The sequence below is a fragment of the Mus caroli genome, unplaced genomic scaffold, assembly GCF_978045245.1.
Source record: "Mus caroli unplaced genomic scaffold, Mus_caroli_1 scaffold_18, whole genome shotgun sequence".
In the NCBI taxonomy this organism is placed as follows: domain Eukaryota; kingdom Metazoa; phylum Chordata; class Mammalia; order Rodentia; family Muridae; genus Mus; species Mus caroli.
The window spans coordinates 72,484,788-72,508,597 of record NW_028227273.1 but is presented as its reverse complement, the minus strand read 5'-3'; the positions used below and the strand labels follow the sequence as shown (position 1 = coordinate 72,508,597).

Here is a 23,810-nt window from a genome sequence, read left to right as displayed (position 1 = left end):
CTACCTCCTACCTCTCTACTATCCTGGTCCACAATTCCAACAGTCACTCTACTGAGTTCATCTCTATTCATATTGCTTGTGATCCACTGAGATGAACCAGAGCCATTTGTGAGACTGTGGGTTTGGAGTCTGATGTGTGCTGGAGCCTGATGTGCTCAGCACAGGATAACAACTAAAGGCAATGTTCTTCTCCTACAATATATCCATAGCCAACGTCTGAGAAATAAAGTGAGCCCTTTCCCTTTCCTAGACTGTTGTGTTCTGTGAGGCCAGTACAGGTAACTACATTTGCTGTTGGTTACTGATTATAATAGTTGTATGGTATGGAGAATGACATGTCTTTCTCTTCTGAGTTCCCAACCATCTCTTCTTCCTCATTGTCCTCACACTCAGCAGTCATATAATAATGCTAAGCGTAAAGCTATAGTATATATGTGCAGACCTGTGTAGGCCCTGTGCCTGCTACTTCAGTCCCTGTGAGTTCACTTGCACTTGCTTATTCAGAGGGTCTTGTTGTCCTGGTGTCCTCTATCTCTCCTGGCTGATACACTCTTTCTGCCTCATCCTCTGCACGGTTCCCTGAGCTCTGAGGGGAAGCATTTGATGGAGACCTCCATGTAGACTCTCTCTTCTCCTGATGTCTGACTTTGAGCTTCTGCATCTGTTCCCATCTGCAGTTGTAGAAATCTTCTCACATGATGACTGAATAAAGCACTGACCTATTAGTACAGCACAACAGAATTAGTAGTCTTTTTGTCCATACTTCTATTTCTCATTTTACATGACTAGTGTTTGTTTTATCCTAGGTTTCTGGGCTGTCTAGGCTCCGGTCCTTGGTTATGCAGGCAGGTTGGGTATGACTTTCACCTTTTGGAGTGAACCTTAACTCAAAATCAAATATTGCTTGGCTACTTCCATAATTTCTGTTCCACCACTGCCATGCCATCTTGTGGGCAGGTCAGATTGTAGGTCACAAGTTTTGTAGCTGCTGCAGTCATACCTTAAAGCTCCATTTCATTATTGCATTTCACATACTTTTTAATTGTGAGGAAAAATTCAAGATATGCAAACAGAAATTTCTCCCTAAATATAGTGAAGATCTGATCAAAAATAGAATTTGGAAAAGCATTCCTTAGATTTCTCTATTCTGTCTTTTCTTCATATACTGAGTACAGTACTGTGTTAGACGTTTGTGTTCTTTCTAAAAATTCTTTCATTAGTCATGGGCTACCTCAGAGAACACATGGATTATTACATTCAAGTTAGAATGTAATAATCTGGTCAACTTTCTGAGGCAAATGAGATTGCCCAGAAACATGGAGATGATGTAGCCACACCCATGTTGGGCAAGTGAATGAGCAGGACACAACAGGCGTCCTGCCTGTTTTAACTGTTAGAAGACATTGCACCTTATTGTATCTGAATTACAGTTACTTAACACTAGTATAAAACAAAAGTTACTTGACTATGCCGACGTCAGATTGGAATTTATTTATTTATTTTTACAAATATAAGCCTAATGTGAGTCCATGAAGTAGCATTATTCTGTGATTGCCTTCCTTATATGTAGGTATTCATCATATTACATCCTTCATTTTCTTCTCACTGGAGGATACACTGAAACTCTCCTGGTAAGTGATCTCAGGAGTCAGTGTAGAGAGTTGACTTGAGAATAATTGTATAAGGAAAGTTAAGAAACACAACAGTGTGTGGAACTCAGACAATGGAGGAAAGAAATAAGCAATAGCTGTCCATTGCAGACTTGACTCAAATCATCTAGAAACTGACATCTGGCAGAATATTTGCTTTACATCAATAACTTTTGAAGAGTCTAGTGGTTCTCTCTCTCTCTCTCTCTCTCTCTCTCTCTCTCTCTCTCTCTCTCTGTCAGAAAGGAAAAAAAAGGCTTTTGATGCTTTAAATGGAGCGTTTAATATTACAAAGTCTGGGTCTACGGTACATTAGTTTACACAAGTATTGTGAATCTGAGTTGCATTAAATTCTTCATCAATTTCTGAGAAAAAATCTTTAAAAACAGAAACATGTACTCTGAGCTGCACCCTAAAGCTGATTACTGATTTCTCAATTATTTGTTTCATCTTCCTTGAAGACTGTCACTCGGTTTTTCTGAAAATCCATGCAATTATAGTATAAGAAAATGTTAACTCCCCAGAGGTCTACTTACAAATCACAACTGTGTAAGTAATGGAAACATAAAGTTAAGAAACTTGCGAAAGCTTTTAATGAAGTTTAAATCTTAAAACACCGCAGTTTATATTAAACTAAAATTATGCAAAAGTAACTGGGGACCATTGATATGGTTCATAGACATCATAGGCAGGTAGGACTTTTCAATGGCTTCTTCCTTTAAGCTGTTTTTCAGGTAGGATTTTTCTTTATTTTGAGACGAAGACTATGTTCCACGTTCCTGAAAAGTCTCTCCCCAAATCAAAATTGCAGTATATGGTTTTGAGTTCTCACGTTTGCATTTTAATAGATGGCACTCTGGCATCTGAATTTAGCTTGTTGCTCTTTGGTATACATTATATGGCCCAGAGGCTCATAGTCCAATGGGTTCAGAACTCACTATGGGGGTCAGATACCGGGATGCTGCGTCATATCAGATCCAGTTCTGGTCCAGGCTCACAACAAGCAGGTGGGAAAACCGTGCAGATCAAGACCAGGTCAGCCTTACAGCTGGATCTGCGTGGGAGGAAGCCTGAGACCGAGTGGGAGGGACTGATTTCCGTGGGGCGGAGCCACTCACCCGGAAGCAGAGGATGGGAGGATGTTACACATTGGCTGGGTGTAGAGGAAGGGTGTGGAGTGGGCGAGTTTAGAGGAGTGACCAGCAGGGATACTGAGATGTAATTGTGTGTGAGCCTAAGAAATTGAGGCTAAAGAGTCAGAGCCTGAAGTGTCAAGAACCCGTTTCCGGCCTAGGGTCTGCACTGTGTGGAGTCGCGTGGAGCAGTCTTGCCTGCAGAGCACACGACCGGGGTCTCGCGGGACCCGTGAACCCCCCTAAGCCACAGGTGCCAGGCGGGGCGTCCTGGGAGAGTCAGCAGCGCCGCGGCGGGAACAGCAGCCTGGCGGCTCTGGAACCTCCCAGGTCAGAGGAGCTGCAGGGCTACAGAACGGGCGGGAGTGGAGCATGATCAGTGTCTCCGCAACTCATAAAGATGACAGCCCTCAAAACTGCTGTGGATGTCTTACCCTCGTCGATACATTTTTTAGTAATATTGACTGAATAGTGCTATTTTTAATTGATCTTCTAGCCTCTAGATATTCTCCTACGAATAACCTAGTAGAACATTTAAATTTATCAGTTGATATTTGCAAACGCGGCTCTCTTTGCTATGGTGGAAAAGACAAAGCTCTTGAGATTTACGATTATCCATACTAACTTCCGTGTGCTGCCACTTCCTTATTCAAGAGAGTGGCATATGGACCTAGGGTCTATGATTCCCTGAAAGCTTCTAGATATTAGTCATGAAAGGAACCCCTGCAAATTTAATTGAGAGTACAATTTGTTGTGAGTCCCACAGGTATGGATGTAAACATTAACTTTTAAATGTCAACGTTTTATCCACCATTAATTTTTCATCTAAAACTCCGTGTGTGCACTCTGTGATGTAAATATAGCATTGTGAAAAGGGTACTGCCAGGCTTGGTGACACTCATCTTTTATTTCAGCAGTCAGGAGACAAAGGCAGGTGGATCTCACTGAGTTTGTAGGCCAACCTGGTCTACATCGTGAGTTCCAGGACTACCACAGCTACATTGTGAGACCCTGTCTCCAAAAACTTAAATATAAATACAACAACAAGAAAAACAAGGGGAAGGAAGAAGGAAGGATGGATAGGAAGGAGAGAGAAAAAAAAGTAAGGAAGGCAAGCAAGTCAGACAAAAAAAAAATGTCTTCTTCTGAGTTCTTAATGTTGCAAATTAGAGCCTGGAAAATCACAGTATGCTGTTTGAGGGAATCAGGCCACAGGATTTTCACAGTTAGACAGGGCATTATAAACTAGCATTTGGTGGTGGTACACACCTTTATTCCCAACACTCCAGAGGCAGGGGCAGGTAGATCTTGGAGTTCTTTGCCAGCCTGGTCTACAGAATGAGTTTAAGGAAACCCAAGGCTGAACAGAGAAACCCAGTTTTGCAGCAAAAAGAAAGAGAGACAGAGAGAATGAAACAAAATTAAAAGGCATTAATTATAGTATATGACAATATTAGAAATAATCTTGTGAATAATTATGATAACTCATCTACATCAGAAAAATATCTGCAATCTTGTTTTGTTAGTGGTTCAAGAAAAGCATTCTGCCCATGGACACATGACTAAACTGTTATGGAAAAGTCACCATGTGGACCAGGCTGGACTGGAATTCACAGATTTCCACCCACCTCTATCTCCTCAGTGCTCACATTAAAGTTGTGCACCAGCAGGAATGTTCAAACTGTTGTCTTTTATTTTGTGGTCTGTTGACAATGAGTGGTGTGACTGTGGACTTCTCCCAGGAGGAGGGGCAATGCCTGTTCTCTGCTCAGAGGGCTCTGTACAGACTGCATGTTGCAGAATTGGAACTCTCTGATTTCTGTGGGTGCGAATAGTTTTCTTGCTGTCTCCTTTGCTCCTCCTTAGGGTTCTTGGCAAATTAGACTCCAGGTATGTGAGATTTGTGTGGATGAGTCTCACATTCTACTGAGTAAGGTGAAATCCTCACAGGAACAAAGACAGATTTCAGGAAATGCTTTCTCTTCTTTGGGTTGTTCCTTTGTGAGTATAAGGCTTCCATCATTTTTAGTCCAGGATAAATTTAGAACCTCACTAGTATATAATATTCTCATCCCAGTTATTCAGTTCCATTTCTGCCTCTGAGATTAAACTGGGCTGTGATTGAATGTGTGGTTCAAGTTGTGGTAACTGAAAATACTTTTTAAATATTTTCAGTACTCCAACACTAAGTGACAGTGAGAAGGGTTCACTGTAGAATCCTCAATTTGATTTCTCGTAACCATCTGAGCACATGTTAGAAATCCAGGTGCTTTCTGAGGAATCTCTTTCTCATGTGCAGGGCTCACTGATTACCCAGACCAGCTCACCTGTGGAGCAGAACAAAGAGACCTGGAAGATGGAGAGACAGGAGACAATAGCTAAGGATCCAGGTTTGTTGGAGGATTGGTGAAGTGATGGCAAGGGATTCAAGTGAATGTGAAAGTTGGCCATGAAATTAGTTTTGCCACATTCCGTTTCACTAGAAATAATTCAGGATTATCCTATTTTAGAAGTGAGAAGACTTTCTACAGAAGAACTGATACTAGAAGGGAAATAAAAATTTATTTGACTGTGCGTGTGAATAATGCTGTCCTTATCCCATGTACATCACTGATCATGTCTACATACCAATATTAAATAGTTCTCATCTCAGTGTTTTCAATATATTATAGAATGATGAAAACTAATGCCTCTAGGTTTATTTATTGTTTTAAGAATTTCTGAGCTTTTAGTATTCTAGCGCATTCTTTACATTTTCTTCATTCTGAAGATAATGCCAACTGAGGTTTAGTAAGAATCAAGAGATTATTTTTGATAAGAATCAAGAGATTATTTACAGACTATTAAGCTGTGTCTGTTCTGTCTTCCTATGGACATTTCCTATTGTCTGTTGTCCTGGCAGCTCTAAGTGGTTTCCATTGCTGTATTTTTAATATACTTTGAGATAACCTCTAGGTGAGATATTTCTTTCTAGCTCTTTACTGTTCCTTGGTACTGTAGGCTTATTTTCAGTAAAATATGAAAATAGAGTTTTTAATAGGAATTAGTTTTAATAGGAATTGGTTTTGTAGGCCAGATTGTGGTAGTGCAGGCCTTTAATCCTAGCACTTTTGTGGAAGAGGCAGGCAGATCTCAATGAGTTCTAGGCCAGCCTCATCTACAAAATAAGTTCCGGGACAGCCATGGCTACACAGAAAAATGCTGTCTTGGAAAAAAAATGTGTATATATATATATATATATATAGTTGCTCAGTATCTTGTATCTTTAGATATGAAATGGATTTTTTGGTAGAAAAAATATATTTTAATTTCCGCTTTCAATTTTTTTGAATACTGTTTATATCTTTAGCTTAGGAAATGTTATCCATTTACATTTCAAGAAATTGCTGAAAAGATACATTTGTTATTGTTTAGGAACAGGAGTGTGGACACTGACTAGACAGAATTGGAATCTATATATATTAAATTTATAGGATCTTATGGCCTGTAATGTAGAGTTTTTTGTTTTTTTGGGGTTTTTTTTTTTTGGTTTTTCGAGACAGGGTTTCTCTGTATAGCCCTGGCTGTCCTGGAACTCACTTTGTAGACCAGGCTGGCCTCAAACTCAGAAATCTGCCTACCTCTGCCTCCCGAGTGCTGGGATCAAAGGTGTGCGCCACCACACCCAGCCGATGTAGAGCTTTTTAATAGGTACATATTGGCTACTTCAGCTGCTGTTGAGCATGGAGGGTTCAATTCATTTGCTTATTTAATGGTTATATTATCATTTGCTTCCTTTCTAATGTTTTGATTGATTCTGGATTCTTATTCATTGTTCTGTAAATAGGTAGCTAATGAGTGCATCTACAGTGTATTCTGTCTCTTTATACTTTTAGTTATTGTTATTTCCCTGGATGTTTTTCATTTTACACAATACTGTTTGTTAGTCGCTGTTCTTATATCAAGTGTTTCCCCCTTTTTGTTACTCTGCAATATTCACTGTTTCAGATCATACATGAAGGTCTGTGATTCTAAGAGAGACTTAAACCCAGGTTCATGTTTTTATAAATGAATAGATAATTTTTCCAGTGCCACTGTTTGAAGAGGCTGTCTAGTCTGCAACCCATGCTTGAGGGATTTTGGTTTTAGTCACATGGTCATTGCTATTGGGCAGGTACAAGGTCTGCTGCTCCACTCCATTGGGCTGATCTGTAACCACACTGGGATAACTAAAGCATTTCAACAATTCCCTGGGGTTGTTCTGTACCCAGGAAATTTTTGGATCAATATAAATTCAGGGTTTCTCTTTTCTAATTCTCTGAAGGTTTTTGTGGGAAGTTTAAATATAATGCTATTTGAAATGAAGATATAAATCACTTTCACATATACAGCAAATTACACAATAATATACCCCATTCTTTTTAAAAATTAATTAATTTATTTACTTTACAACCAATATTAGCCCCCCTCCACCAAGTACCCCCTCATACAGGTGATACTCCTTCCCCCATCCTCTCCTCCCTTTCTCCTCTCATAAGGGGGACTATCACTACCCCATCGTACATCAAGTTTCCGGTCATTCGACTATGGTTGGCCCAGGAATAGGTACAATTAGGTATAGCCTTGTTAGTATAGGTGTGGCCTTGTTGGAGGAAGTGTGTCTCCTTGGGTGTGGGTTTTAAGACCCTTGAATTAGCTGGCTGGAAGCCAGTTATCTCCTAGCAGCCTTCAAATGAAGATATAGAACTCTCAGCCTCCTCCTGCACCATCCTGGCATCTCGAAAAAACAAACAAAACAAAACAAAACAAAACAAACAAACAAACAAAAAAGAATAGACCAGCCTCCCTGAGGTGAAAATCTCTGAAAAATGTTTTCTGAGAGAACCAAGAAGCTGTGTTCCAGAGATAGCCAAAATGTACCTCATGCTGCAGCTGAACTTGGTAATGTGTGAGAATCACTCAGGTGGTACTGGTTTTGAAGGTATGAAGGGGTCAAACAGAGCAGCTGAGATTTGGCACAGTGAAAGGCCAAGGAAGGCCATTAGTGAAGATGCAGCCTCAGTTGCAGTTTACAATCCTAGACTGAAGGGATCATGTAAAGAAGTTGAGGCTTCACATCATGAAGAGTCTATGAGAGTCTATTGGTGAAGCCTAATTGTAGCAGAAGACCCCAGTGTGTTGGAGATATCAGTACCAAGAACAGCAGCAGCAGTGGAGTAGAGTCAACCAGAGTCAATAGTGCTACAGAGGGCAGAGCTGGAGATGTGAACCAGCTCCTCTTTACAGGAGTCCAGAAGATCATGTGTGGATCCCAAACACTGAAACAAGAAACTGTGAGGTTGAAATTGCCTTGGATACCCCAAGATGTTCAGGTTACCAAAGCATTGAGTTATCTGCAAAGGAAAGCTGCTAGGAGGGAGTGTAACCAGTCCAGGAGAAAGAAGTTTGATGCAATCAACAAAGATAAAAAAGAAGTTGGAGAACTGCAGAGGGCTTTGACATTAGATAGTGATGTAGAGTTTGGAGTTTGCCAAGATATTTTTCTGTCTTGCTTTGAGGATTACAGTTAAGTGATTGAATGAATCTCAGAAGAGACTGAACTTCTTATGTTGTTGAGGCTATAGACAGTGGGCACTTTGGAAGTTGGACTAAATGTATTTTTTATTATGCTATAGCTAGGTAAGGCCCCCACAGACTCAAGTGTTTGAACAAGCCTACAGGGGTAGGGATTAGAATGAATATGCTTAGCCCAGGAGTGGCACTATTAGGAGGTATGGCCTTGTTTGAGGAAATGTGTCACTGTGAGTGTTTAAGACCCTTGTACTAGCTGCCTAAAAGCCAGTCTTTTCCTAGTAGCCTTCAGACGAAGATGTAGAACTCTCAGCTACTCCTGCACCATGCCTGCCTGGATCCTGACATGCTCCCAACTTCATGATAGTGGACAGAACCTTTGAACCTGTAAGCCAGCCCCAATTGTTTGTTATCCTTTATAAGAGTTGCCTTGGTCAGGGTATCTGTTCACAGCAGTACAACCCTAACTATGACATATGGTTTTGGTTTCTTTGTCAAAAATTAAGTTTCCATAGGTATGTGGATTTATTTTTGGGTCCTTAATTAGATTCCATTGATCATCCAGTCTATTTTTATACCAATACCATGCCACTTTCATTACTATTGCTATGTAGTAATTGTCAAGTAACATACAAAGGCATAACATAAGCATCAGAAACCAAGGCAACTTGGCATCATTAGAACCCAGTTCTCCTACCCCAGCAAGCCCTGGCTACCCCCAACAAACCAGAAAAGCAAGACTCTGTTTTAAAATTACATCTCATGATGATGATAGAGGACTTTAAGAAGGATATAAACAGCTCCCTTAAAGAAATACAGGAGAACACAGGTAAACAGCTAGAAGCCCTTAAAGAGGAAACACAAAAATCCCTTAAAGAATTACAGGACAACACAACTAAACAGGTGAAGTAATTGAACAAAACCATCCAGGTTATAAAACTGGAAATGGAAACAATAAAGAAATCACAAAGGGAGACAACCCTGGAATTAGAAAACCTAGGAAAGAGATCAGGAGTCATAGATGCAAGCATCATCAACAGAATACAAGAGACAGAAGAGAGAATCTTAGGTGCAAAAGCTACCATAGAAAACATTGGCACATTAGTCAAAGAAAATGAAAAATGCTTCTAACCCAAAACATCCAGGAAATCCATGACACAATGAGAAGATGAAACCTAAGGATCATTGTTGGGAACAAAATAAAGTGGGGGGAGGGGGGCTGTGGAAAAGTTGGGAGGAAAAATATGCCACGTCCAGTCAGAGTTCCTGTACTCTGGGCAAGTGGACTTGGGGAGACTGCCAGGAGCTTTTCCACTCGGCCCCCGGTGAGCATGCCTGACCCACGCGGTGGGGGGGGGGGAGTGAGAAAGGGGCAGCCCCCGACCGGGGACCCCCCCCCCCAGAGCTACCTTGCTAGAGCCCCAGGGTTGTGGGAGAGAGGGAATGGGGGAAGAAGTTCCCAACACCGACCAGAGTGTGCAGCGGGCCTTGAAGGAGCAGAGACTGTCTATGGTTTAAGAGCTTTATTATAGAAATGCAGGGGGAAAGAGAGAAGGTAGGAAGAGAGAGAGAGAGAGCCACTAGATTCTTCAAAGGGGAGGGGAGAGTAGAGGAGGGGAAGGGAGGGGAGAGGAGGGGAGGGGAAGGGAGGGGAGGGGAAGGGAGGGGAGGGAAGAAGAAAGGAGAGGACAAAGAGAAAGGGAAGAAGAGAGAGAGAAGACAAAAAGAGGGAAGAGAGAGGGTAAGAGTAAGGGGTAAGATGTAAGAGCGGAAGAGTAAGAAAGCGAGGTGGGGGCTGAGCACCCCTTTTTATGGTCTTTACTGTTGCTAGGTAACTGGGGAGGAGTTTAGCCTGAAGGTCAGAAGCTTGGGCCATTGCTTTCATGACTACTGACCATGCTTCTCTTGTGGGGGCTGTGGTGGGCAGTAACTTAGGCAGGGGCCAGAGTTCCAGGAGCATGAGGGAGGGCCTACCTTGTCATGTAGGTGAATTATGACCATCGGGGTTCAGACCTCAGCTCGACTGGATACCAGCCTGCAATTCCCCACAGATAATGGTATAAACGAGAGTGAAGATTCCCAACTTAAAAGGCCAGTAAATATCTTCAACAAAGTTATAGAAGAAAACTTCCCTAACCCAAAAAAAGAGATGCCCATGAAAATACAAGAAAGCCTACAGAACACCAAATAGATTGGACCAGAAAAGAAATTCCTCCCATCACATAATAATCAAAGCACCAAATTCATAAAACAAAGAATAGTAAAAGCAGTAAGGGAAAAGGGTCAAGTAACATATAAAGGCGGACCTATTGGAATTACACCAGACTTCTCACCAGAGAGTATGAAAGCCAGACAATTCTGGGCAGATGTCATACAGACCCTAAGAGAACACAAATGCCAAGACCCTAAGAGAACACAAATGCCAGTCCAGGCTACTATACTCAGCAAAACTCTCAATTACCATAGATGGAGAAACCAAGATATTCCATTTACAGAGTTTTTATTCTCTCCATCATCTTACTAACATTTATCTGCTATTCAGTTTCTTTAAAGTTAGATTCATATATTTTTTGCATATTTTTGCCTACAAGTACGACTGTAAATCATGTGTATCTTAGTATTGGAGTTATGAAGAGTTGGAAGCCACACATTGGGTTCTAGGAGTGTAACCCAGGTCTCTTCAAGAACAATGGGAACTCATAACCACTGAGCCATCTATCTTGCTGCCAGTTAAGCATTATTTATGTGAATAGGATTGCAGGTTAGCTCCCTCTTTGGTAAGCTTGCATGTTGCATTCATTACCAAGTAAGCTAGTCCCTAGAGAGGAGGTTTTAGTGTCAGATCCATCTCTTGAATCCTCCTGGGATCTATGTCCAAAGTGTATGGCTTCTCAACAATAGTAACTCATCTTCTATGTCTGGGAGATGACCATGGACAATAGCAATAGTGTGTGTAATGTTTTGGGAGTCTCTTGGACAGCTGTGACAGCAACTTCAAAGCAAGCTTCTAGTTGGTGGTTTTGTTAGAAAGTATATGGCTCTTATAGGGAGCATTATCAGCCCTATGGGAAGTTTTCCTTCACACTCCAAATGTATATGCATTCACAGTCTTATATGTATGGTAGGCATTTTGTAGTAGATGGATAATATTATGGTGCCTTATGACTGTTTAGAAATCTTTACTGTTATTTTACTGTCCTCCTAAAGTTATATCTGTCCAAAAGACCCCTAATACATTTTCAGTTTTACCCTTAAGATCACTCGTTCTCTGTTATTGACTGTCTGTCACTCCTCTACATTTCAACGTGGTCTGTTTTTACTTTTCTGGTTACTGCGCTACTCCAGGTTGTGAATTCACATCTGAAGAGTTGGAGCTAGGACCTTCATTTGAGGGTGAACATTCAGAGTCTGTCTTTCTGGGTCTGGATTACTCTACTCAGTATGATCTTTTCTAGGCCCATCCATTTACCTGCAAATATGATTTCAATTTTCTATACAGCTAAATAATATTCCATAGTTTATATGTACATTGTAATTTGTCAGTTCAAGGACATTTACATTTTTTCCATTTTGTCCCTGTTATGAATATAGTAGTATTTGACATGTATTTGTAGAGTAGGATGTCGAGTCCTTTGAGCATATGCCAACGAGTGGAACAGCCATGTGATTTCTAGAGTAGGCACCTGTTTTTGTTCATAGTGTGCTTATTCCCTATGATTTTGTTTTTTATGTTGTTGATGGCTGGATTATTTGTATTATTCTTCTATCTTTACTGTGTGAAAGAGTGGTTTGCTGTCTTGAACATTCCCAGTTTCCTGTATTTATCTATTTTTTGCATGTAATGTATTATTTCCCATGTTCTGATAGATAATTCCTTCAATTCTCCTGCATGTTTTACCTCTAATTTATTATGTGCTATGTTGCTTTTGTAATACGAATTGTGTTAATTTGTGACTCACTTCAAATGCACTTAACTCACCATCAATTTCAAAAGAGTATTTTTCTTTAAAGATTTATTTATTATTATAAATAAGTACACTGCAGCTGTCTTTAGACACACCAGAAGAGGGCATTAGACGGGTGGTTGTGAGCCACCATGTGGTTGCTGGGATTTGAACTCAGGACCTTTGGAAGAGCAGTCAGTACTCTTACCCGCTAAGCCATCTCACCAGCCCAAGAGTATTTTTCTGAGTGCTACAATATGGTTGATGGTGATTTTCTCTCCACAGTTTAAATGTCTTTCCATGCTCTCTTGGCTTTGGAATCACTGACCAGACACAGATAGAATTCTGTTACTTGGTTGTTTTCACATTTTCTTTATCCACATTCAGTATTAATTTTACTTTTCCTGTTTGACCTCTTGATATTAAAGGACCACAAGCCAGCTATTCATTGTTCTTCAAAGAGAAAATCAAAGAAGAGACACAGAAAGAAATGGCTGATTCTCCATTAATCATGTCACAGGTCAGTGGCCATGTCTACTCTATTTCTAAAAATGTTGTAGTCTGATACATTGTAAGCCTTTAATTTTCTGCTTCTGAAAATTTTAAAATTTTTATTCTGAAAATTGTTACAAACAGATAAAGAAAATCACATTGCAATTCACCGAACTCAGAGACTCGTCAAGTCAATGCACTTTTTTGCAGTTACAGTATTCTTTGGTAACAGAAGCTCTGGAGCCTCAGATGTGATTTTATGTTTTCACAATCAAATATATCTTTATGAACTGACCCACCACCAAAAAACAAAATACCTGTGTCAGAATTAGAACTAGAAAATTCTATATCTTTTTATGTCCTTTTTATCCTTTCTCATAACTGGTGACTGTTACCTGCATTCAGTACTAACTCAACCTCATATTTAACCTTTCAAGTTCTCTTTTCTCTGTGTTCTACAGTACCCACATGTGCATTGTTTCCATCTATACATATCAGAAGTGGAAATTTCTGGTTTCTTTGGAAACTCAGTTATATCATATGATGTTTTGCTGATGCAGATGGGTGAAAGGTTGTTTTACAGAAGCAGACACACATGAAAGAATGTTGAAGCAGACATGTGAAAGAATGTTTCACTTAAGCACGTAGGTGAGAGGATATTTTACTGAAGCAGACACTAAGGATGTTTTCCTAAAGCAGGCACAGGAAGCCAGGTGGTAGTGGCACACTCCTTTAATCCCAGCACTCGGGAGGCAGAGGCAGGTGGATTTCTGAGTTCGAGGCCAGCCTGGTCTACAGAGTAGTTCCAGGACAGCCAGGGCTACACAGAGAAACCCTAACTCAAAAACACCAAAATAATAATAATAATAATAATAATAATAATAATAATAATAATAATAATAAAAGCAGACACAGGTGAGAGAATGTTTTGGTGAAGCAGATGCATGAGAGGATGTGTGATGTTTAGAAAGAATATAAATATGACCCCACAGACAGTGAGAGGAGGCTCTGGCCTTGGTTTGCCTTACTCAGCCTCACTGGTCTTTGCTGATGATGTTCCTATATTGGTTTGCCTTGTATCACATTGCTTATCTATGTTCGTTGTGACTTTGTAGAGAATAACTGGCCAAACAACTTGTGATATTCCAGCAGCTTCTTGTGGCATCCGTGGTCTCAGGCCAATTGTCAGAGATTAGCAGAGCCTTGCTGTTTCTTCTGTATTTAACTGCAGTTGCTGATTTGTGAGTGGTGCTTGTGAGGGGACTGGATGGCTGCTGCTGATTATTGTTGGTGTTTTGCTAGTGGACTGGACTGCTGACAATAAGGATTGGAATAGCCCCAGAGAACTATTTCTAAACATGTCCACAACCCCTGCTTTCTATTAATCTTTCTTGTTTGCTTCCTCTGGTGGGTAGTGTGCTAGAAGGGAGGTTGAAGCATTTAATAACCCTTAGTAAGTTTTGAAAAATTGAAGCCTACACATATTATAAGCTAGATTCTGCATATGAGGGAAAATGTCATCTCTTCTTTCTTACCAGTATGTCCTCACTTAATATTACACATTCTGAGTCCATCTGTTTCATTTCTTGCAAATTATTACATTTTTCTCTTCATCTGAATAGTATTTCATTTTATAACATTTTCATTATCCATTTATCTGTTGACAATTAGGTTGATTCCAATACTTTTCTATGGTGAGTAAGCAGCAACCCATAGGTATAGAAATATCTCTTTTGTGTGGTGTAGAGTTTTCCAGGATGCTACCAAGAAGGAAAGAGCTGAATTATAGATTAGTTGTAGCTTTATTTTTTTAAATGATCTCTAAACTAATTTTTATAATGGCATACACACACACACACACACACACCCCACACACCAATAGTGAATAGGGCTTCCATTTTCTCCACATTCTCGCTAACATTTGTTGTCAGAGTAGATGACAGGCAGCCCTTCTGCCTGGGGTGAGCCACTATTTCAGAGTGGTTTAAATTTTATTCCCTTGATAGCATTTTTGGAATCCTAAACACCTTCTCCATGTTTGTTGGCAATTCGTGTTCCTATCTACTCAAAGTGTCTATTTAGTATATTTGCCTATTTGATCATTGGCAGTTTTATTTTCTTGGAGTTTATCTCTGTATTCTTTGTAAATTCTAGATATAAGCACCTGTCCATGGGTTGGGGATTCAGCTCAGTGGTAGAGCGCTTGCCTAGGAAACATAAGGCCTCAGCTCTGGAGAAAAAAAGAAAAAAGAAAAAAAAAGAAAAGAAAAAAAAAGAAAAGAAAAAGAAAAAAAGCACCTGTCCACAATGATGCCATTACAAATTTTATCCCACATTGTGGGTACCTTTCTGATCTTCTGCTTATTTCCTTTGACGGACAGAAACTTTATATTCAGGCCCTGCCCTCTGTTGATACTTGGGGTTACTTCCTGTGCTGTTTGTTTTCTTTCTATTCAACAAGTTCTTTTCTGTCCCAATATCCTGATGTGTAATCCCTATATTTTCTCGGCTTCTTTCTTGTGTGTCTGGTTTTCCACTTTGAATGGATTTTTGTACAAAATGGAAAATAAGAATTTAATTTTATTCTACTACTTGATCTAGTTTTGGCAGCACAATTTGTTGAGAGAACCATATTTTTGAGATTTTTAAAATAGGCATACATTTGTAATTTTAGTTTTGGGCCCTTTATTCTATTTTGTCATACTCCTTTCTTATTTTAAGACTGCACCAGGCTGTCTTTATGTCTACAACTATACAGTATAATACCCAAAATCTACACGTATAGAACTTTTCTCTATTCTTTCTCCCAAGATTTTTTATTTTTCAGGACAAGTATTCTATATGAACTTGTAATTTTAAAAGACTTTGACACATTAACAAAAAAGTATGCTGATATCAATTTGGTGTAATGGATGGAGTGAGAGCTTGTGCTGTGCAGGTTTTATTTATGGGATCTGTCATATTTCCTTGAATCGTGGTCCTAAACATGCATATTGGAACACATGGAATAGTTGTTACAATGTATGAGCAACATGTGGAATTAAAAGAGACATCCTGATTCTTTTTTTTTAAAGATATTTTCTTCATTTACATTTCAAATGCTATCCCCAAAGCCCCCTATTACCCGCCCCCCTGCCCTGCTCCCCAACCTACCCACTCCTACTTCCTGGCCCAGCATTTCCCTGTACTGGGGCATCTTGATTCTTAATCATAAATAAACTTGGATCCTACTAGTAATGATTTAAGCACACTGTAGAGTGCTGAAAATGACAGGCATATGTGGCTTAATTGTGCCATGAAGCTTCGTTCTTGAGTATAGACTGAGATAGTAGTCTACTTGTATTTCTCTTTGGGGTTTAATATCATGATGGTGGTGATGTGTCCATGTGTTTGTTGGCACTTGATAATCTGTTTGTCTCAGGAGAATCACTCACTTGGTTAAGAAGCTCAGGGGTAATTTCCCAAAGCAGAGAGATCAGTATTTTTATTTTTCTTTCTTTCTTTTTTTTTTTTTTTTTTTTTTTTTGCCACTGTGCAGAGAACTTGGGCTTGGACTCATTGTGTAGAATTATGTGGAATGCATCCATACAGATGTCTTGTGGGCATTGACTGACATGTGCATAAGCAGTTACATTTGATGCAGAGAGACTATCCCTCATGATGGCCTTGCTCTAAATACTTTGTTTGAAAGTCAACTCTCCATGCCTACCCTGCAGCTGCATTGTACTGAAACTGTTATTTATCTATGGTGGCGCTTGTATTTTCTTAGGAAAAGTTTAGATTATATTAAATGTTGCTGATACAGAAATTTCCTTCTTCATATTAGTGGCCTACATATTCTTAAAACATTAATTGAGCAAACTACTGCTTTTTTTTTAATATGGTACAGTTAAAAAAAAAAAGAAAGATGTCAGTATGTAGTGTCATTCCAATCCTTGCTACTATGGAAAAAAAAACTCTTTGCCAAAAAAGTCAGTCATGCGTTCTGCCTTCCATACCCCTTTGCTATTTAATGATGTGGCATTATACCTAGAGTTTAAAAATCATACTTGAGCCTGTTAGAATAGCGTTATGTAAGACCTGGTACAGACAAGATTGACTCATTGTCTATATTTTAGGATCATCTTCAGTCAAAGCATTAAAAAGCACTTGTCCTCATCACAAATTGTTCTGCTGAGATATGTATACTGTGTACATAACAGATAGAGAACCATGTTCAGACCTTAAATGTGAATCTTGTTTCATGTAGATTGCTTGTTAAACTATTGTGTCATCCTGTTTTCACAGTTGGAAAATTCATTATAGGCTGGAGCCAAGGTTTAGAGCACTGATTGCTCTTCTACAAGTCTGAGTTCAATTCTCAGCAATGACATGGTGGCTCAAAACCATCTATAATTAGATCTGACTCCCTCTTCTGGTGTACAGGCCTATATGCAGGCAGAACTCTGTGTACATAATAAATAAATCTTTTTAAAAATTCATTATAGAATGAGACTATATTACAAGTTATCTTCTTTTTTTTTTTCTTTTCTGATGAAGTGTGATGATAATGGTCTTCACTCATCAACAGGCCATCTCCTCATATCCAGAAAAGTATCCTGGATATAAGTAACAACAAAAAGTATCCTGTAACCCCAAATCAAAATATAATTTTTTTCAGCGTCTGTTGACATTTGGGGATGTGGCTGTGGACTTCCCCCAGGAGGAGTGGGAATGCCTGGACTCTGCTCAGAGGGCTCTGTACATTGATGTGATGTTGGAGAATTACACTAACCTGGTCTCTGTGGGTGAGAATATTCTTCTTGTACAATTCCTAACTCATTCTTTGTAAGTACTGACTTTATAGGTTGTAAACTTTCTATTAAGCTGTCATGGAAAAACCAGAAGACTAGTTTGGTAGTAAAAAAGAATTTTACCAAGATGTCTGCTAGCAGACAGCCAAAGGACACCACTAGTATGAGCAAGTATGTGGTAGAGAGACTGGGACAAAGAGAACCATAGTGGTTTGTGCATTATGAAGAAGCAGTGGAAGTTGAGATAAGACCATAGTAAGGAACAGCCACATGTGAGAGGCCTACACTGCCACCTAAGGCCATATTGATATCCAGCCTATGTTTTCATCCATGACCATGTTGGGTCCATGTCCCTATTAGCAGCAGGGGTCTACGTGGATGTCTGTGGCCCATGTTACCACCAAAGGCCATGTGGATGTCTGTTGTTTGGTTGCTGCCTGAGTCCATGTTGATGACTGAGGGACTCCCTGAGCTGGCCCTACCCCTCATCAGCTACCACATGGTAGAGCAGGCTGTGACTTGAGCATGGGGAAGCTGACCCCATCTGTTGCTTAGGCTGCACTGGAGAGCTAACACTGTTGGCATGGGTGCAGTAAATGTGGTAGGCAGGCCAACTCAACTACCACCAAGGCTCAGTTCCAGGACTTTGAGTTAACCCACCCCAACATGTATACCATCTATGAACTGTTGGAGCACACAAAGAGGCCAGTCCTGGTGAACCAAAGCTGCAGGGATCTCCATAACACGTTATATGTTATGCAACAACAGTATATCCAAGAGCAGCCTAGGTTAGGGTCTAGTATTGGTGGCATTGGAGAAGCCAAAGGCCAGGAATGAGCTAATGACTCATTGCAACAAACATTTCTAGTTAAAAATGTTTGGGTAAAAGGGTATACAGTGTGACAAACCACAGCTTCCAATGTCACTATGACAAATATGTGTTGGAAGAGTGGACTTGTACATGCACAGCAGTGAGAGAAGATAGCAGTTGATACAAGGGCACATAGTTTTCCATAAGGGTTAAAGAGAATTTTTTAAATTTAAATTTACATTTTTTCTTTTCTTTTTAGGGGTAGATTACAAAGGTGGAAAGACTGGGATATCAGTGGAATTAAGGTTCATGATGTGAAATTGACAAAGAGTCAGTAAAAAAAATGTTAAGGAGAAAAAAAGAACATTTTCATAGTATTTTTATTTTTATTTTTCATTTTAGAGGTGCCATGCACCCTTAATTTTGGTTTCAGTATGTACTCAGAAATTCAGTAGCATATACTATTTCCACCCATGTCTTAAAGCTCCAAAGACATCATTGCAGTTCACACTGTTTTAATTATAAGGAAAACTTAAGATGTGCAAACTTAAAATTCTCCCAGAATATGCTGGAGATGCTGACTGGAAATAGTACTTGGGAATTCATTCCTAGATTCCTCTATTTTGTGTTCTTCTCATGTACTGAGTACAGCGCTGTCTCACACATCTGTATTGTTTCTAAAAATTCTAGCATTGGTCATAGGTTTCCTCACAGAAAACATGGATTATTGAGTGCAGAGTAGGCCTGGTCACCTGCGTGGAGCAAATGAGGTTGCCCTGGAAGACTGATAATTGTAGTAGCCAAAACCAGGGAGGGCAAGTAAATGGGCAGGACAACAGTGAAGGATTCAAGTGAAAGAGAAAGCAAGAGCTGAAACTGCCTTTGCTGTATCCAATCCTACTTGAAAGGATTCCCGATCCTTGCACTTACTACAGTCTCCTGTCCTCAAGATGCATCCCGCCTGTTGTAACTCTTAGAAGTTGTTGTGACTTATTAGACCTGTAGACCTGTGTTGGAACTTAATACTAGTACAATGTGCATTTTTTTCTTGACTGCAGCCATCAGGTTAGAATTACTTTTACAAATTATAAGTCTAATGTGAGTCCATGAAGTAGGGTTATTCTGTAATCGCCTAACTTGCTTGTATGTCTTCATGTTTGATTTTCATTCCAGTGGAGGATGCAGAGACATCCTTTTAGAAAACAATCTTAAGAGTTGGTACAGATTAGGCCTCAGAATAACCATATAAGGAAAGTTAAGAAACATGTGTGGAGCTTAGACAATGGAGGAAAAGATATGAGCAATAGCTGCTTGTGAAAACCCTGCCTCAAATGATCTAGAGCTTTGGATATCTGGCAAAATACTTGCTTGACATCCATTATTTTTAAAGAATCTAACACCTTTTGTTTTTTTTCTTTTAAAGAAAAGCAACAGACCCTTTCGTGATTTTCGGTACACCTTTATCTTAAAAGGAAATGGGTCGTCCGAACAGTAATCTTCATTGCCATACATTACAAACACTGTTGACCTGGGATTGGATTAAAGTCGTAATCTATTTCTGAAAAAAAAAAAAAGATAGAGATGTATTCTAAATATAATTACTGAGTGAGCTCCATCCCAAAGCTAATTACATACTTAGAATTGTTTGTTCCATCTTGTACCAAGTTAGACATTTTTAGTAAAGATGAGATTTCTATTAGAAATCACTGACACTGAAGGCTGACATGCTGTTTTTGTGATGATCCATACAGCTACAGTGAATTAAAAGTGTCAGCTACTGGGAGATCTATTTTAAATAGTTGCAGGTTGACTTATTTTAATAGAGAACTTACAGAAATAGTCATTTATCAAGTGTCATCTGGAGACAATTCCTATTAATCTGAATTGTACTTATTTTCAGAGAACTACTGCATAAGTGATACTGTCCATCAACATGTGAAGACTGAAAAGGAGTCTTGTCAGTGTAATGAGCTTGGTGAAATGCTTCATGAACCCTCCAACTGTGCACTTTATATAAAACGTGACACTACAGAAACCTCTAATAACTACAGATGCTGTAAGGACAGGGATGGCTCTGTTGACTTGTTAAATCCAGATCGACATAAAAGCACACACACTGGAGAAGAACTTTGCAAATCTGAAGACTGTGAGAAATCTTTAAGTTTGTCTTCCAACCTTAGTGAAGATCAGAGACTCGATGCTGCAAACAAACTGCAAAGTCAGAGAGAATATGATGATGATTTCAGCTCTGTGTACAGTCTCATGCAACAAACAATCGACATTGGAGAGACACCACACCAATGTGAGAAATGCAGGAAATGCTTCAGTACCGCTTCAAGCCTAACTGTACACCAGAGAATTCATACTGGAAAGAAACCCTACAAGTGCAGTGTTTGTGACAAATCCTTTACCCAGTGCACAAATCTTAAAACACATCAAAGACTTCATACCGGGGAGAAGCCTTACAAATGCAATGCATGTGGAAAGTCATTTCCTCAGTTGTCAGCACTTAAAAGCCATCAGAAATTGCATACTGGAGAGAGACCTTACAAATGTAAGGAGTGTGACAAATCCTTTGCCCACTGTTCCAGTTTCAGGAGACATCAGAAAACCCATAGTGCTGAGGAACACTATACTTGTCCAGAGTGTGGCAAAGTCTTACATCAGCTTTCACACCTTAGAAGCCATCGCAGACTCCATACTGGAGAGAAGCCCTACAAATGCAATGAGTGTGACAGATCCTTTACCCACTATGCATCATATAGAAGGCATCAGAAAACTCATTCTCTAGATAAATTTTACAAATGCAAAGAATGTGGTAAGTCCTTTCTTGAATTATCACATCTTAAAAGGCATTATAGAATTCATACTGGTGAAAAGCCTTACAAATGTGAGGTATGTGATAAATCTTTTACTGTTAATTCTACTCTTAAAACACATCTAAAAATTCATACGGGAGAGAAACTTTTTAAATGTAGGGAATGTGATAAATCTTTTACCAAGTGCTCACATCTTCGAAGGCATCAGAGTGTTCATACTGGTGAGAAACCTTATAGATGTAAGGAATGTGACAAATCTTTTACTGAGTGCTCAACCCTTAGAGCACATCAGAAAATTCATACTGGAGAGAAACCTTACAAATGTAGAGAATGTGACAAATCCTTTATCCAGCGTTCAAATCTTAGAATACATCAGAGAGTTCATACGGGAGAGAGACCTTACATATGTAAGGAATGTGGCAAATCTTTTACTAAATGTTCAACTCTTCAAATACATCAGAAAATTCATACTGGAGAGAAACCTTACAGATGTATGGAATGTGACAAATCCTTTACCCAGGCCTCCCATCTTAGAACACATCAGAGAGTTCATACGGGAGAGAGACCTTACAGATGTAAGGAATGTGGCAAATCTTTTACTCGATGCTCATATCTTAGAGCACATCAGAAAATTCATACTGGAGAGAAACCTTACAAATGCAAAGACTGTGACATATCCTTTATCCAGATTTCAAATCTGAGAAGACATCAGAGAGTTCATACTGGAGAGAAACATACCATTGTAACTATTGTGACATAGCATTTATTTGGTGTCCCCTGCTTACAAATCACAACAGTGTAAGTCATAGAAACATAAAAATAACAAGCTTTTGAAAGCTTCTAGTTAAGGTTTACATTTAAAAAATAAATAAATAAAAGTTTATATTAACATAAAAATTCTGTAATTACAACTGTGGAAAAAGCTTCTTATTTATTTTTTTAATGTGTATGTTTGCCAGGCCTGGAAGTATTCTCTGTGCACTACATGTATGCCTGGTGTGGGTAGAAGCCAGAAGAGAGCATCAGATCCCCTGAAGTTGGCAGTACACCTAGTTCTGTGTAGCTATTTATATGTTGGGAATTGGACCTGTTCTCTGTAAGAGCAACCAGTGCTCTTAACCACTGAGTTTTCTCTCCCATCCCTGGAAAGAACTGTAACAAAGATATACTTATCCTGGTCTACATAGTGAGTTTCAGGACTACCAGGATTATATAGACCATGTCTCAAAAAAATTAAAAATCAAAATAAAAAAATGGTAAATAAGAATAACATATGATAACATAAGCAATTGGCAAACATGTATGTAATTAAAGTGTATATCACAAAGTTCATAGTTCTGAGAAACCATGTTAAAGTATATTTTATATAATTCCCATGTCTCTTTGGAAATTACATCTCACACAGATATTTTGAATTGCACAAATGCTTTACAAAATAGTGCTAAAATTGAAGAGATTAAAGAAAATTCATCATGAAGGAAAATGTTTTAATTCTCATCTTTCATTCACTTACAAAATCTTCATAATAGAGTTAATCCTTACAAATATCAAGAAAGAGACAAACTGTAATGAGATAGGCTGTGCAAGTGATAGCTGGAATGCTGACATACAACTTAGAAATACCTCAAAGGCTAAGGATACGATGATGCCACACCGTCCATCGCAATGCTCTGTACACAGAGGTAGGTGCATCTGTATGAGTTCACACATCTTGGATAGTGAATTGGTACTTTAGGGTACATGGTTCAAGGGTAAGACCATGACATCATTTCTCTTCCAGCAGCCTGTACTAGACCTTGTAATGCTACAAAAGCTAGCCAGTTCGGAGAGTTTCCTGGTAAGTTCAAGATTGTTCTCTGTCTGTCTCGAAACCAACGTGTTTGTTGTCATCAATAGCACCATGTGCTTACGATGGCCATGCAAGAGAACTGACAATGACCTGTTTTGTTTGGGGTGCCTCTATGACCTCCTTGAGGAGTAAGTCCTAAGCAGATACAAATATCTGGTACAGAGAGCTCCATTTAATAGCCCTGGCATCTGGCAGTAGCATTATTTAACTAAGTGTGACACAGCTGCTCAATGGCTTTAAAATCATATTTCCTTTATAACCTGTAAGATAGTTTTGTTTCATAAGGCTTCTTCATAAAGCCTTACTTTGGATAACCCACCCACTCTTCTTTCTTCCTGTCCTCATCTCCAGCTAAACACATTACACATTGTCCAGTGCCCCATTCTTTTATAGCACATGTGTCCTGCTCTCCCCTTTGATTACATTTTTTACATGGGATGCAAAACAGTAAGTTTCCATGTAGTTATTCCTGGATCTCTCATTTGAGTGGAGCTTTAGCAGCCCCCTTTCTTCCCCATCACTCCACTATATGTTTAAGTCATTATGCACCCAGTGTTCCCACTCTATTTTCACATCACCTATATTCTAATATCCACCCTCTCTCCCTGAATCCCTTTACAACAGGTGCATTTCTAGCATCTTGACCTCCACATGAAGTCTCACTAGGACACACAAAACAAAAGTTTGAAGCTAAGATGCACATGAGTGGAAATGTGATGTTTGACTGCTGGGACTAGGCAGCAGCACTCATCATAATTTCTAGTAATCTA

General features: G+C 39.3%; 1 protein-coding gene across 1 annotated transcript; it reads left to right on the top strand.

Annotated features, from left to right (window-relative positions):
• The first annotated feature begins 3,124 nt into the window (after positions 1 to 3,124).
• Positions 3,125 to 23,568, top strand: LOC110312629 (uncharacterized). Its single transcript, XM_029471113.2, has 4 exons — positions 3,125 to 5,172; positions 12,705 to 12,796; positions 17,429 to 17,555; positions 20,273 to 23,568. Exons 1-4 carry the CDS (start codon positions 5,034 to 5,036, stop codon positions 21,949 to 21,951), a joined length of 2,037 nt encoding a protein of 678 aa, XP_029326973.1. The 5' UTR covers positions 3,125 to 5,033; the 3' UTR covers positions 21,952 to 23,568.
• The last annotated feature ends 242 nt before the right edge of the window (positions 23,569 to 23,810 follow it).

Bases quoted from the DNA above. Each gene is read 5' to 3' on its own strand.
- LOC110312629 (XM_029471113.2), top strand. From the start codon at position 5,034: ATGTTAGAAATCCAGGTGCTTTCTGAGGAATCTCTTTCTCATGTGCAG. The intron at 5,173-12,704 runs GTTTGTTGGAGG...TTGATATTAAAG, and splicing joins GACAATAGCTAAGGATCCAG to GACCACAAGCCAGCTATTCA. The intron at 17,556-20,272 runs GTGAGAATATTC...ACTTATTTTCAG, and splicing joins CACTAACCTGGTCTCTGTGG to AGAACTACTGCATAAGTGAT.